General features: G+C 50.2%; 1 protein-coding gene across 7 annotated transcripts in view; it reads right to left on the minus strand.

Annotated features, from left to right (window-relative positions):
• Positions 1–16,247, minus strand: part of gapvd1 (GTPase activating protein and VPS9 domains 1) — a 62,620-nt gene that overhangs the window by 43,811 nt on the left and 2,562 nt on the right. For all 7 annotated transcript variants that reach the window (XM_035436008.1, XM_035436007.1, XM_035436006.1 and 4 more), the window contains exons 2-3: positions 6,605–6,819; positions 2,786–3,053 (exon numbers count right to left, since the gene is read on the minus strand). In XM_035436008.1, coding sequence (XP_035291899.1) covers positions 2,786–3,053; positions 6,605–6,789 — 453 coding nt within the window. In that variant the 5' untranslated portion in view covers positions 6,790–6,819. The remainder of the gene's footprint in view (positions 1–2,785; positions 3,054–6,604; positions 6,820–16,247) is intronic.

Raw genomic sequence — 16,247 nt, forward strand, 5'->3', positions numbered from 1 at the left:
GAACATCGCCTCACAAAGACAGGCGCCAGAGTCGAACACTGAACATCGCCTCGCCAAGGCAGGCGCCAGAGTCGAACACTGAACATCGCCTCGCCAAGACAGGCGCCAGAGTCAAACACTGAACATCGCCTCACAAAAGACAGGCGCCAGAGTCAAACACTGAACATCGCCTCGCCAAGACAGGCGCCAGAGTCAAACACTGAACATCGCCTCACAAAAGACAGGCGCCAGAGTCAAACACTGAACATCGCCTCGCAAAAGACAGACGCCAGAGTCAAACACTGAACATCGCCTCACAAAGACAGGCGTCAGAGTCGAACACTGAACATCGCCTCGCCAAGGCAGGCGCCAGAGTCGAACACTGAACATCGCCTCGCCAAGACAGGCGCCAGAGTCAAACACTGAACACCGCCTCGCCAAGGCAGGCGCCAGAGTCGAACACTGAACATCGCCTCGCCAAGACAGGCGCCAGAGTCAAACACTGAACACCGCCTCGCCAAGACAGGCGCCAGAGTCAAACACTGAACATCGCCTCACAAAGACAGGCGCCAGAGTCAAACACTGAACATCGCCTCGCAAAGACAGGCGCCAGAGTCGAACACTGAACATCGCCTCGCAAAAGACAGGCGCCAGAGTCGAACACTGAACATCGCCTCACAAAGACAGGCGCCAGAGTCAAACACTGAACACCGCCTCACAAAGACAGGCGCCAGAGTCAAACACTGAACATCGCCTCACAAAGATAGGCGCCAGAGTCAAACACTGAACATCGCCTCACAAAGACAGGCGCCAGAGTCGAACACTGAACATCGCCTCGCAAAAGACAGACGCCAGAGTCAAACACTGAACATCGCCTCGCAAAAGACAGGCGCCAGAGTCAAACACTGAACATCGCCTCGCAAAGCCAAGCGCCAGAGTCGAACACTGAACATCGCCTCACAAAGACAGGCGCCAGAGTCAAACACTGAACATCGCCTCGCAAAGACAGGCGCCAGAGTCGAACACTGAACATCGCCTCACAAAGACAGGCGCCAGAGTCAAACACTGAACATCGCCTCACAAAGACAGGCGCCAGAGTCGAACACTGAACATCGCCTCACAAAGACAGGCGCCAGAGTCAAACACTGAACATCGCCTCACAAAGACAGGCGCCAGAGTCAAACACTGAACATCGCCTCGCAAAGACAGGCGCCAGAGTCGAACACTGAACATCGCCTCACAAAGGACAGGCGCCAGAGTGAAACACTGAACATCGCCTTGCAAAGACAGGCACCAGAGCTTTAAGCGACGCTGTTCAGTGGGCTTACACTCATCCGCACGAGCTAATTAAAGGAGAATTTCATCCGTATTAAGTTTTATGATCGATTGTCTTTCTTCCATATTGTAGTAGGGATGCGACAGTATGTACACTTAACAATTATTCATGATAAAATGGGCAAAAACACATTCGTCTTCGCAACTTCTTTTTTGACTTACTGAAACTGCAAAGTTTGTCAAACTACACCAAAGTTTATGAAACTACATCAACAATGCATTTTACTTTCTTTTCTTGGCTGCAACCGTTCAAAACCCACACATGGCATTCTGGGAAAATGAGGCAGTGTGCAAAACAAAACACCGGATCGCTGTCCCCCTTGCATAAATGTTACACAGAATCGATGTCGTCACTGTGAGGTCAACGGCTTAATGCGTACAGGAAGCCCGTGCACACGTGCCACAAAACCGTCCATCAGGCTCGCCCAGCTTGCTGCAGAGACCTCAAAAGCAGAACACCGAACACTGAAATCTCCATCTCCGTGACGACATCAAAGGCAACGAGGACATGTTTCTCATTTAAACCAGGAACTCGCTGACTCTACAGAACTCTCTAGAAAAGCTCCATGGCGTATCTAAGGTGCGGCACATGTTATACCTCTATATATCACACATTTTATACAGAAAATACAGAATCCCAGTTTCACAATCTTGTGCTAACGCTAATCAATCAATGAGTCTGATGAGGCGATTTTATTTTCTTCCTTAACTAATGCGGAGGATTAAGGCGTCGACTAATACATGTGTTTGTGATTAGTTAAGATGCTAGTTCCAAAGTTTGTAAATTAATTAGCGAATGACTGGTTCACGGTAGCGCATTAGTTAATGTTAATTAATGCGACGCACCGTAATGCAATCTGGTTCTAACGCGTTACACCCCTTCCCACGGGCACCCCGGGTAGAAATGAGTTTCTTGCCATCGTCATTAAGCGGGAATCATCTAATCGGAGCAATAAATGAGCTAACTTGGGGTTCGGCTAATGCGCCACCTGGGGAGCGGACGATGAAATCATCGTCTTCATCACTCTCAAGTATCTTCGACGTGCTCTCAAACTTCTCTACCAAAGATCGACAGGCTCATAGGGCTGTTCTCTGAAGAAAAAAAAGGGCTCCCCTAAAATGACCATCGTCAATGGTAAAACATTTTTGATGAAATGTGGAATCAAACTCAGTGTTGTTGTTTGCCGAGGAACCTTCCAGGAATGCCCAGACTCCAGTTCAGGAACCCCTTGCTATACAGAACGAACTTTTCAGGGAAATCCGATAGACGGTGAGATTCGTGTTACACAGACACCAAGTCACTGGACCTCTGCCAGGCTGAGCTGCATGTTGTGCATCCATGTGATGGCTATTGCATTGACTACACACACGGCGCTATATTTGATGACACTTCTGACTGAAAAGAAGAGAGAGTGCGTATGTGCTACACTACAGAGACAGACAGGTTGAGGGACAGGCGGGCGGGCCTCGCCTGCAGCAGGTAGCTCTCGTCCTCGGGCATGATGCAGTTCCCGTACAGCGAGGTGAAGACGCTGTGCACCACGCCCTGCGCGTGCTCCGGGCTCAGCCGCTGCCCCGCCACCAGGCAGGCCGCCACCAGCCGCGGGTTCTCCCGCAGCCGGCCCAGGAACTCGCCGTACACGCTCTCCTGGAAGCCCAGCGTCTTGTAGCCGTCCACGAACTGCGTGTCCTCCAGCACCCGGGCGTGCTGGCAGCACTCTGCTGGGGAGGCCTCCGCACTGGGGGAGAGAGAGGGAGGGGAGAGAGAGAGAGAGAGAGAGGGAGGGAGGGGGGGAGAGAGAGAGAGAGAGAGAGAGAGAGAGAGGGAGAGAGAGAGGAGGGGAGAGAGAGAGGGAGGGAGGGAGGGGGGGAGAGAGAGAGAGAGAGAGAGAGAGAGAGAGAGAGAGAGAGAGAGAGAGAGAGAGAGAGAGAGAGAGAGAGAGAGGGAGAGAGAGAGAGGGGGGGAGAGAGAGAGGGAGGGGGGAGAGAGAGAGAGAGAGAGAGGGAGAGGGGGAGAGAGAGAGTGAGAGGAAGAGGCAGAGAGAGACAGAAGGAGAGAGAGAGAGGGAGACAGAGAAAGAAAGAGGGAGAGAAAGAGAGCACATCACGATTACTACTACTACTGCTGCACTACAACTGCTGTTACGACTATGTCTACTATTATTTCTACTACTATTGCTGCTATGTCTACTACAACTGCTATCATTATGACTCCCACTATTGCTATTATTATTACTACTACTAATATTTCTAATACTTATAAAGCTACTTATTAACAGCTATTTAATAATAATATTATGTTTATGAATTGAGTAAAATAACTATAACAATAACAAGACTAGGAAACCTAGTATATGGCTGGACCTAACACACGTGATCCGGCTGACCAATGGCGTAACTTCATCACTCAGTCACAGACATTCGCGTTTGTAGGGCTGGCCCCGCTGTTGCGGTCCAGCCAATAATAACAATTATTCACCATCATCATTACAATGACCGTGATCGTAATTAAGACAATCATGTCGTAATGTAAAGCACTCATGTACCACCTTCTCAAAAAGCCTTATGAGGTGTGACTAATCTCAATCAATTAGCACACAACCGCGATGCCTCCAAAACGCACACCTCGCATACTGTGCAGTACTAACAGACCGCAGGCATTGGGGGGGTGGGGGGGGGGGAGGCAGGGGGCTGCATTCTGCTGTGACATCATTGCAGGGACTCCTGAATACGGGCTGTTCGGTCTGCGTTTCGATGCAGGGTTCCTTCGTATGCGAGCCATTTTCTTTATCTACGAATCATGCACAGTCCAGGCGTGTACTGCAGAGAGTCAGGAGATGGACTGTAAACCTGGGTAGGACTAGAAGACACGTGCAAGATCTCCGGCGTAAGGCTATTTTTACCCGTTCCTGTAAAAAATTCTCAGCAGGTCAGCGGCCAGCAGGGGGAGTACAGACTGTTTATTTAGCAAGCAGACCCGGAGCGGCGCTACCTCAGACTGCGCTGCTACTGTGCTAACCTCTCCGCTTAAGCAGGATGGCGTAGGAGGCGGCGTAGGAGGAGAACGCGTAGTAGGCCCGGCCCGTCGAAAGCGGGTCAGTTTCATCAAGAGTATTCGGGTCAGGAAGGCGTCAGGAACGGAGGCAAACGCAGCACGCCTGCTCCCGGCGAAGGTAGGGGAGGTACTCCGAGGACAGTCCAAACCTAAAATGGGTTTACCTCACTGTACAAGTCGACTAAATAAATCTAACGTCCTCCATGTTGGAAACGGAGCTACGGGGAGACGAGCGGGACAGTCTGAAGGCCCGTCGACCTCAACGCTCTACGCGAATCCCCCGTATGGGCGCCACGGCATCTCCGAACCTCCGTTTGTATCCCTCTCTGCTTTCTCCACACGTGAATAAAGACAAAAACAGAAGGAGGGGAGCGTGTCCACTCTCCTTTAAAGAAGATAAATACACCGGCGGCATTTCTCTTCTTCAGTGCTTACAGCTTGAGAGAGAAGAGCTCAGAACGTTAGCGAACGCAACGCAGGGGCACACCTAACCTTCAGGGGGGACTCCCCGGAGGAGGTGCGAGCCCGGGAGGGTGGGAGAGGGGATGGGGGGGCGTGGGCTGTGGGCTGTGGGCTGTGGCGGACAGCCCGGCAGACAACTGAAAATAATGGTAACGGATACCCCCCCGCCAAGCGGGAGCTGAGCTTAAGTTTTCGTCTCAACCTGAAGGGGCGGTTCCTGAAACCCCTTGTCAGTAACACGTCACTCCTCTCCACCAGGAGGGAAGTGTCAAAATCACGAGGGCCGCTCGGCCCCCCCTCCGGAATCACGTCGGCTTTTAGTCAGCTGAGCGTTTTTTTTTTTACCGGGAGCTGGACTTTAATACGAGGGCAGTGTTTAAAAAAAAAAAAAACATTCATCTGTACAGAGAACCATTAACGTCTCACAAAAAAAAACTTGTACAGCAAGCAAATTGAGCCTGCGTAATAAGCAAATTAGCCCCGCTTCCTGTGAACATTACCAGCCCGAAAGTTCAACTGTAATCGCTGTGAGGTGTTTACACACACGCGCGACCGAACGCGGACAAACATTAACCTCTCGTGAGGAACTTGTAAAACGAGCGCGTGCTCTCGCAGGGTGAGGGCGTGTTGCGCTTGGCGTGGCCCGAGTCGTCACGGAGAAAGAGGCGGTCGGGGGTTTACGTGTCTGTCTTCGTGTATCTGTCGTAGCGTACCCGGACGGAGTGTGGCACAGTGGGTAAGGAACTGGGCTTGTAACCGAAAGGTCGCAGGTTCGATTCCCGGGTAAGGACACTGCCGTTGTACCCTTGAGCAAGGTACTTAACCTGCATTGCTTCAGTATATGTCCAGCTGTATAAATGGATACAATGTAAAATGCTATGTAAAAGTTGTGTAAGTCGCTCTGGATAAGAGCGTCTGCTAAATGCCTGTAATGTAATGTAATGTAATGTACCCACAAGGACGCTCTTGCGAAGAGTTTTCCCACAAGCAATTCAAACAACCTTCAGATAACCCTGATGTCGGAGACGGGTGCTGGCGAGGTAGGTCAAAGGCGTTCGTCTCGACTGACGCCTACGCTGACTTCCGAGGTCAGAACTGCTGTGGACGCGGCGCGCTCGCGTAGCTCGAGCTTCCTTTCGGCGCCCGTGCTAGCGGGTTGAAGTTGATGCGCATGCCGCGGTCAGGTGCAGAGTGCGCGCTACATGTGGCATGCTTGACTGGCATGCTTCACTTCCGCTACGCCAGTGCTCTGAATCTGGTGTGATTCTGGTGTGACTCTAGACCCTTAAACCCAGGAAGCGCTTTTATTGGCTACGCTGTTAACGAGTAGTTCACCAAACAGCCTTGGAAGCACGGTTTGCCTGTGTCACACTAAACCATTCCCGTGCTGTTTCTCTTTCTATGTCTTCTCATTCCCCTGAAAATGAAATGTAAGCATCAATCCTATCCTTGTTAAAAGACGACTGTTAGAGAGACAGATTCAATCCAACCACAGTGTACTTCGTCCTTTTAACAACAATACAGCAAATTACTTTCTCAAAAAAAGTGTAATTTTAAATAGATAACGTGTTCAAATTACAGTAATTGTTAAAGGCTAGAACAATGAAATTTCTTTCAGATTAGATTGTGTGTTGACAGTAAGGGTGAACATTTTATTTTTAGAGGTGGAGGTAATAGAGGCCGCCATTTTCTGGTCGACTGAGAAAGGCTGACAGTCCAAGGTCGTCGCTCTCGCTCGAAACGCCGCCCGGGGGACGAAGGCGGTCGGCTCACCTGGTGAGGATGAGCCGGTCCAGGTTGATCCGCTGCTGCTTGGCGATCCAGGCGGCCCGGTAGAGCTTCTCGGCCGTCTTCAGAACCTCGGCGTTGAGCCGCTGGATCAGCTGCTTCTCCGAGGCCACGTAGAGCCGCTCCTGCTTCAGGTGGTGGGCCAGCGTGTGGACGTCCGGCTTCACCATCTTCCCCAGCTGGACCCGACTGGACAGGGACTTGGGGGGGGGGGGGGGGAACGGAAGACAGAAAGACACTTAACCACGCATGTTTGTACGTATGTACACTCACATTCACCATAGGGGCGACATAGCTCAGGAGGTAAGACCGATTGTCTGGCAGTCGGAGGGTTGCCGGTTCAAACCCCGCCCTGGGCATGTCGAAGTGTCCTTGAGCAAGACACCTAACCCCTAACTGCTCTGGCGAATGAGAGGCATCAATTGTAAAGCGCTTTGGATAAAAGCGCTATATAAATGCAGTCCATTTACCATTTACCATAGCTGAACAAGCGCTTCGAGGTTGCACATTTCAAACTGAATACGACTACAGCAGGAAGACTGCTGCGGTTCGCCGTGCCAACAGAGCACCAGTCGACCAAGCTGAATTGAATTTCACTTAATAGACGGCGAGAGAAGAAGGAAGAGAGACTTTTGGTTTACTTATTCTTCAGCGCGTTCTGAGGATGAAACCCGAGAGTGCGCTCGACGCGTACGCCCCGTACCCACGCCGCCGCAAACGCATATCGCCCGGGTCTTCGGGCCTCGAACTTCACACGCGAACGTGAGAAACTCAGATCGGTCCTCTGCCCTCGAGCCGGGCGCACGCCCCGAAATTCGTGCAGCTTCTTTTTCATGTCGCCCAGTTTACAAATTCAAAGCGGGTTTGTCGTCTCTGTGCGCATTTATACAAATGATAAAGAGGCAGCCTATTTGCATTTTCAGGAGGCTGGCACTGATCTAGTGCCCCGCGGTTTGGTACGCCCCGGAGGGCAGAGCGCCGCTGGCGCTGCCGTCGCCGAGGGAAAGGGAGGGGGATTCGGGAGGCCGGGATTATAGCGACTCGACGGTCGTTGGCAGCCGGCACCGGTCAGGACCGCGGCCCGTCGGCCGAGGAGAGCGTGAAGCGTCCCCCTCAGACTCACGTCTGTGCAAACACCGCCCGGAGACTGTGGTGCGATAAGAAGCGATGCCATACGATTGGCCATTCCAAATAAGGACAATTAGAGGAAAAGGAAAAATAAGAGAGAGATTTGCATTTTGATAACTGACACAGCAGGAAAAGTGTCACTTTCAAAAGTTGTGGAAAAAACAGGCCTCCCTGATTCACGGCCTGATTCTGTACAATCCGTCACAGCAGCAAAAATGAATCTGTAGTGTCGGCTCCTCTCGGCCACAGCCCGGCCTTGTGACCTCTCTCAACAAGAGGCACTTACGGAACGCCACTGCGATCAGGCTATCAGCCAGGTGAGAGCGCAGGGCTTTCCAAACCAATTCTAATGGAATTTCCACACTTAGGTTCGTCAGACTGCCTTAAAAAAACATTCCGGCAGCAACGTTTTCCTGTTAAAGTCACGGAATGAATAAAAATGAAGAGGAACTAATTAAACGACCCTGAAGTCATTTCTTAAGGATGTCACACACTATATAAAGCACCAATATTATCGTAAGCATTAAGACACGCTGAGTAGAACTCGGCCCGGAGCAAAATGAGTCAAGACGGCTTAAAATAAAAGCATGAAATCTCTTAATAACGACATTTATTTCTGTCGTTGTTTTTTATTCATTTTTCATTCAGTTATCATTCAGTTTTGTAAGTGCATAGTCAGTCTGCCTGTAGAAAAATACAAGCAAATAAATAAATTAACAAATAACTGATAAAATGCTTTTGAAAACAAAAAATAAGTATTTTACACCCCCCCCCCCCCCACCCACCCATTTTGAAATTGGTTGTATATGACAACGTAAATGCCAATTCAGTAACTAGACTGGGTCAAAGTCTGGACCAAGTTAGGCTTCAAAACATGTGCAGTTGGGAAGAGTTATTAGCAGGGCTCTGATCATGGGATTTTAGTCATAATCTCGACAGCATGAGAGGCTGCCTAGGCTGAAGCAGCACTCTTAAAAACTTTCTGGCTTCAATCAAAACAAGTCTGTTTTTTTTCCATGCGTGCCATTGGTAGTACTGTCACATTGTAAAATAGTTAATAAAAATAAATACGCTATGCAGTAGCCTAACAGCTGACGATGATCAGAAACATGCGTAAACGTAAGCGAAAGGGGTGGAAAAGCTGAAGCGGAGACGCAAGCGGTTAAAGACGAACGCGAAGAAGGCGGCCGTGTCCTCGGGGGAACGGCCAGAGTGCCAAGACCGCTGGCGGACGAACTCGCGCGGCTATGAAAAGCGCCAGTGTCGCCCGCGTTTAACGAGCTTCGGTCGTAAGCAGAGAGAGGAAGAGAAGGGAAGGGAAGGGAAGGAAAGGAAAGGGGGGGGGGGCAGAGAGAGAGATTGCTTTCACTGTAATTGTACTTTACATCTATTGTACTCTTGCGTTATTGCTGCTCCGTTCGTTCGTGCAGGCAACGGGGTTCGGCAAAACGAACGCACGTTTGTCATGTTAATAAGAGCAAACAAAAACAAACCGAGAGGCAGACGAAAAGGGAGAGGGGCAGACGAAAAGGGAGAGGGGCAGACGACGCCGCCGCCACCCCCGGCAGCTGGACCGCACCGCGGAGAGACGCAACGCGGCTCAGACGAGGCGGACCTCCCCCACCCCCCCCCCCCCCCCCGAAACAATAGGACCCCCCTCCCTGTGCTCACCAGCATCTGCTAAGATCAGGAGCAGCGAGAGGCTGAGATATGCAAATCACATTAGTCTCCCTCGCACACACCGACCAGAGAGAACGCATAAAATTTGAATGATTTCCTGAAGCATTCCTTGACACAAAAGGGTCTTTGTAGGTGGCTGCCGACCAGAAAAACAGCCCAGAAATTCAGCGGCACTGACGAGCCCACAGAGGGAGAGAAGGAGAGAGGGAGGGAAATGGAGAAAGAGAGAGAGAGAGAAAGAGAGAGAGAGAGAGGGATGCAGACGCTCAAAATGCAGCCTTTGAGAAGAGACCGAACACACCCCCTTCCCCCACCCCCAGGAAAGCGCAGCCGCGGCGCGACGGCAGCGCGGCTGGCCGCGGCCCGTAATGGAATTTGCCGCGTTACTGCGACACGCTCACGCCAACCTCAGCACCGCGTCCCGCTGCGTAACCTCATTACGGGCCGGTCTCAGCGCTCGAAAGACATCGGGGGCTTCTGTCCTCCAGACTCCGCCTGTTCTCCCTGTGGGACTCCTGGGGGGATTTGGGGAGGGGGGGGGGGACGCAAAACGCCGCTGCGGGGACACGATGTTCCAGGAGGTGTTCAGGCAGCGCTCGGCCAGAGGGATTTAGAGGGAGCGGGGAAACGAATGCGGTGACCCCAGGGCTTCTCAGTCAGGAAGTCCTCTCTACCCCCCCCCCCCCCCCCCACACCACAACCGCACAGCGAAGAAAGACCCGGGTCCCTGCTGCCGTCTGTCTGTGTGACCCAGGCGAGAATCAAGGAAACTAATTCCTAAGTCAACAGAACGACACACACGCAAAAAAAAAAAACATGACTCCAGCAAAGTTCCCGCCAGGGGCCGTGACCATTCCGAAGGCCTTTTAGCAATTGAGTGGCAAAGCATGGAACTGCTGTCGGCTTCGAAAGCCAGGCGGTCATTCAATATCTTTTCCACACAAGCGTGCCCTCCTTCAGCTGCAGCCAAAAAACTAATCCGCTAAGCCCGATACATTTCCTGGGCGTGCACACAAATCCACGCCGGACTGACTGATCGAAGCACAGAGACAGGTGCACGCATATGGTCCAGGGCCAAACCAGAAGAGCTCGTTTCAGTCACTGGGTGCATCGTGCCAAAGGAAGGAGGACCAATGAAGAGCGAGTAGCCCAGGAATACTGAGCAGTGGGGGGGGGGGGGAAGGAAATAGGAAGTGAAACTGCCAGGGCAGAGGAGAAAGAGACGGAGAAGCCAGGAAGTGACGCGTGAGGACAGGACGTGACCTGGTGACCAGTTCACCAAGAGCCGCAAGCATTTACCTCTGGCGCTGACTCAGGACTACATCATTGATGACAAAGTTTGAGGGGCCATCCAGAAATTTCTCCATGGAAAGTGATGACTGTACACTGGTTGCTCAGCTGGGGAACGTATTTGCAAAACATGAGAGAAGACGACGAATGAAAAGAAGAAGTCAAGCGATAACTTATTCCACTTTTCCTCACAAATGAAAGTTATAAAGCAAACATGCGTTCAAAAAAAGAGCATTAAAGCCCATTAAACGTTGCAGTGGGTGGTTTGAGAGCAGGCAAGAGAGATGCCGTGGATGTTGAAGACCACGCCGATGATGTCACCCCCAACCCCCCCACACCCCGGGTGGTGCGTCAGATGACTAAGCGGATGATGCATTAAGATAATAACTGTTTAATGATCAGGGTAAGAAACTCATTTCTTTCTGCCCTGGGTGTTCGTAACGCAGAGGATACGGTTAATATGGAAGATAGACCAAAAACACAGGGCCAGTTCTCACCGCTTTGCAGATTTGCTGATCTTCATAGTTTCTGCACAGGCTGATTTCGCAGGAACAGTGAATAGGATGGGCCATGCAGCAGATTAAAGATCAGCCATTTATGCAGATCGTTTAAGGATCAGTGATTCTGTGCAACACCCACAAAGCACAGCCAATATTTCCAGCTTCATTTTGCTTAGTTTAGTCAGTACCACCCCTGCGATTCAGATGAGAAATTTCTGTCCCGTGCCCCGATTAGCCTACCTTCAATGCTATTGAGTTCTGCTCTTTGATACAGGCCCACTGTCACAGTACAAGACGAAGACTGTACTTAAAACGGATGTAACAGAATCTGACCACATGCGTTCTGTCACACGCACGGACGCACGGACGCATGCATGCGTTGCACACCCACACCCACACTCAGCTCTGGAAGCTATAAATAGATAAAAGTTGACGCCTCCGTTTCCCCTTCCACTCAACGCACGCTGGCCAGAAAGCAACAAGCCGCCAATTTTAGCTGCTGGAATAATAATAGCCACTGTGTTTTTAAAAAGGGTCCCGGGACCAGTTCCCATTCGGACTTCCCCTCTCTCTCGAGCGGGCCCACAGCAGACGCCGAACGGACGGCTGTCTCAGCCCCACAGGCGTGAATCTGTGCGCCGAAGATCACGCAGGGGTGCGGAACACGCCGAGCGGGCAGAGCAGAGGTGGTGCCCCGCGACAGCGCTCGGGAAGTACGGTCGGTTGGTATGGCAACAGGGACAAGGCCGCCACGTTTGGAGGATGATCGGGGGTAGGCTACGCCAGATTTATGAGAGGAGAGAGCCAGAGAGAAAAACGCTGGGCAAAAATAAGATTACAAGAAAAGGAAGAAAGAGAAAATTATATCTAACTTCATCCAAGTGCAAAATAATTATTTATATTGATAAGATACATTCTATAAACAATACGAATCCTTACAAACTGTACACCCATAAAATGTTTCCTGTCTAGTTAAATATGTAGGCTATATCTCTAAAACGGGCTCACGTTAGCCTGCATTCCAGGCTTCTGTACACTTTGCTTAACTAGCAGGCACTGGCACTGGCAATAACTGCCTAAAATGACATAAAACTGAGGTTCGGAAGGCACCCCGTGCAAAATTTTGCGTATGTGCAATATTTCACATGCAAAATTTAAATGCACACACAGCGATTCAGGGACTAGATGATCCAGGCAAGGACCTTAACGGTTCTGTAAAAAACTGACTTGTTTAACTCCATCTCAGTTGTTAGTTTGATATCAGTGTTACCTGCGTTAGTAGCCAGCTAATAAGTTTAGGTAAATTAACAGCTGGTAAATTAGTACACATCTAATTAATGGGGTAATAGATCAGAAAAAAAGCAGCCGAGAATGAGATGGGTACAACACTTGCGATTTAGAATGACGCACTTAGGCGGGTTTATCCTCCAATAACGGCGCTCGCCTCAAAACGCATCACGCATGACGACAACTTGCAGAGCTCTATACTAAGAGTAACGGGAGGACACGCAGACTCAAAATAGCACTGCTACCGTACACTTAAGACAAGGCGCTCCAAGCAACTGAACAGCTTCTGTAATATCCTGCTGATTAATATGAAGTTAAAGCCTGCGCAAATGCCAAAGCTGTCACCCTGATTAGGGACGGCTGCTAAATAAAGATCCATCAAGAAAAATAATAGCAATATTTCACTTACTGTAAACTATTTAACCGAGGAGGTCTAGTGAGAAGTCTGTTTTGCAGTGACATCCTGGGTAATCACAGTGGGCAGGGAATGAGAGGGACTGGGTGGCCAGATGTACAGACTAAGCATTGCTGTAGACCTCCTGAAAGAGGTAGATCTCCTTTAAGACGATCGTATTCTAATGGTAGAACTTCCACCTCATCCATAGACTTAGCACTGGGAAACTTTCAGGTCCAGGTGCTCAAGGCTTCCTTCAATAAGCACTTAATCGTTTACTTGATGTCTCCACGTTCCCACCTCTTCTAGGTCCATAGAAACCATCGGATGTCCATAAAAGCCTAAATCCGTCCGTGCGCAGTGGGGGGTGTATCTGATGACTTGGGAAAACAATTCACTCGCAGCAGTGATTTAGTGCTGACAGTGTTTCAGCACGTAGATGGTATCCTCCAGAAGCTGCCCTCTGCCCCCCTCTCCGTCGGGAGAGTAATCCACAGGTCCAACGAGGCACATTTCTGGTACAGCAGCCGCTGCCAGACTGAGTTTTGCTTCCCTGCTCTCAAAGCCTTTGTCAGCCACAGAAACATAATCATTGATTATAATCTTAGATTTAAGATGCTCTTAAATCTATTTTCACAGATCGATTAGATTTGAGGGCATTTTAGACTGACGAGGTCTCTCTCATCCAATTAGGTACAGTTGAGGTCATCATGAAAGGACCTACTCAAGTTCCCTGCCAGAGGCAAAACTCCCCATAACATGTTCTGGGTATGGGAAAGCCAGAACCTACCGTTGATTAAGGGAAGGTTAGACAATATAAAACCACTACTTTCTTTTATTTGGCATTTCCTCCCAAATTCTCATTACAGTGGAAACAGAAACCAGGAAGCATTCTGGAAACTCCTGAGGTTCCAGATATTCCTGGGTACAGATGGTTCCTGAACTGTTTTGTGCAATGGAAAAGGGGCTAAAAATGTGCTCCTCATCACCAGGAAAAAAGAAAATATTATTGAAAACATCTCTGTTAGCATCAGCCTTCATCTGTGACTTACAGTAATGGACTGTAAGGGAAGTTCTCAAAAAGAGCAGGAGGGGAAGGCATTGCTTGCTAGTTCTCTGCCAACATCTTCCAACATGCTCAATGCTACCCTGGCAACTCCACGTGTTTTGAGTACAGTGCTGCCATATTGCCCCAGGTTGCGTTTGGTTGAGGGTTGAGGTTCCTCGACTGTGAAGGCTTGTGTAGCTGCACACGCAATCTGGAAATGTCCGAATGTCGCGCAAAACCTCATGGTCAGTGTTTCGTCCATGAGAAAGGCTTTGAAAGTCACCCTATTCCATGCCCTGTCGACCAACCCCCGCTCTCCTGAATTTCCCTTTGAAAAGTGTTCGTTTAAACAAACCCATCAAAACTTACTCACAGAAACATTTTACTGTGGTGTGCACCTCTGGCATTCGAGGCCATAAATAATGGCAGAACAAAAAGGAATATGCAAATCGTGGAGAGAAATGTCTGAAAAGGTATAGGGAAAAAAACCGACTGAATAATGAGAATCAACAGCAAACAGACCCCGGTTTATAGAACTGCCTCTAAAATAATGACCCGTGCATGCAAATGTGTTTTCCTGAAAACTGGGAGGAGGTGGGTAGCAGGAGGGCTGGCAAACGCTTTAGAGGTGGAAGGGGGAGGAGAGACAAAGGAGATTAGCAGGAATGCTAAATCAACCGCAAAAACAGGGACAAGTGGCACAGGGCACATCCTCCCTCACCCGGCGGTCATCGGCGCGTCCGGAAAAACATCTTTATTTCCCTCTCGTTTCGTGGATGCGACTCCTGCCAGGAAAGCCTGGTCAAACGAGCGCGTTTCACCCTCTCTCTCTCTCTCCATGATCATGGAGCATCCTGTCTGCCGTGTCCTTTCCGAGCATCCCGCTTCCCGCTCGTGAACCTGGTGAAACAAAGCCGGCTTGTCCCACGAAACACCCCCCCCCCCCCCCCCCCGCCTTCGCGGGAGGAAGCGGCAGCCGTGTGCTTGTTAAAGTGCTGTCTAAGGACAGTGCGTACCACATAGCAAATAAAATCACCAGACAGGCTGATCTATCTGGGCAGGCAGAGGACACAAGACCAGACCAGCAAATCTATAGAGAGTGGTGCATGGTACACACAGACATAATCACACACATACACACAGATGATTGCACGTACACACTCAGGGTGCAGAAAGCTGCAATTCCCTCACACGCACACAGCATTGCACCTGCATGCACGCCGCATACAAACACACACACGCGTATACACACACACCTATACACAAGCGTATGCATGCACACACGCACACACTGTGCAGAAAGCTGCAATATCCTCACACGCACACAGCATTACACACGCACACATATGTGCGCGCACACACACGTGGTGAAGAGGAGAGGTAGCCGCAGCGCTGAGGGCGGGGCTGGAAGTCGGGGAGAAGTAAGGCCAAGCTGCTCCGGGGCGTGGCCCCTGCAGTCACAGAGCGGGCACGGGGGACGGAGAGAGAGCCGCAGAGCATCTCTGGAGTGCCGACGGAACAATGCGCGACTGTCCCGGTCCCCAGTGTCCACCCCCCCTAACCCCCCCCCACCCCCCACTCCTCCCCGTCTCCCTGCCCCATCGCCATGGCAACACATCCGCGGCGCTGGCTCAGCCCCGCAAGGCCCACTCTTCTCTCCACCCGCTGCCCTCCACCCGCATCCAGTGCCACGCCTCTACTGTGCAATGCTGAACAACACAGCGGCACTGCACTGCTCCTGCTGGAGGGTCACCTGCTCAAACCGCAGAGCACTAGAACATAAGCAGGATGCTACTTAACCACCTGAAGAGGAGGTTTTTTGTGATGTTTCTTTTTTCTTCAAAATTCCGAGTCAGTGTTCTAGAACTCCATTGAATTTGATTACCAGTAGTGATCGTTACATCCGCATTAGAATGTCCAGTTTCTGATCTTACACATTAAGGGGTTAAAGCAAAAACATCCATACAGAACCATGGAGCGGCGATGAGAGAACACGACTTTTAAAAAGAAAGCAGTCAGTTTGAAACAGGTGGAATTGTAGCGCTGTACACTTGAACTAAGGTATTTAACCTGGGTCACTTCAATGAATATCCAAAGATTTAAGCAGACAGCTTGTAAAATCGTACATACGTGAACAGTCCTGGATGCAATGACTCTTCAACAGACAGAGAACAACTTATTAATAATAGCATTCACAATAATGTTAAAAGCCTTTGCTGTCACCTTTGTGTCATTTCTTAACTTTATTTTTAACAGACTTAATTTCCTCACTATTACCAGTCATGGGAGTTCAATCAGTAC

Source organism: Anguilla anguilla, chromosome 10, assembly GCF_013347855.1.
Source record: "Anguilla anguilla isolate fAngAng1 chromosome 10, fAngAng1.pri, whole genome shotgun sequence".
NCBI classification, from domain to species: Eukaryota; Metazoa; Chordata; class Actinopteri; order Anguilliformes; family Anguillidae; genus Anguilla; species Anguilla anguilla.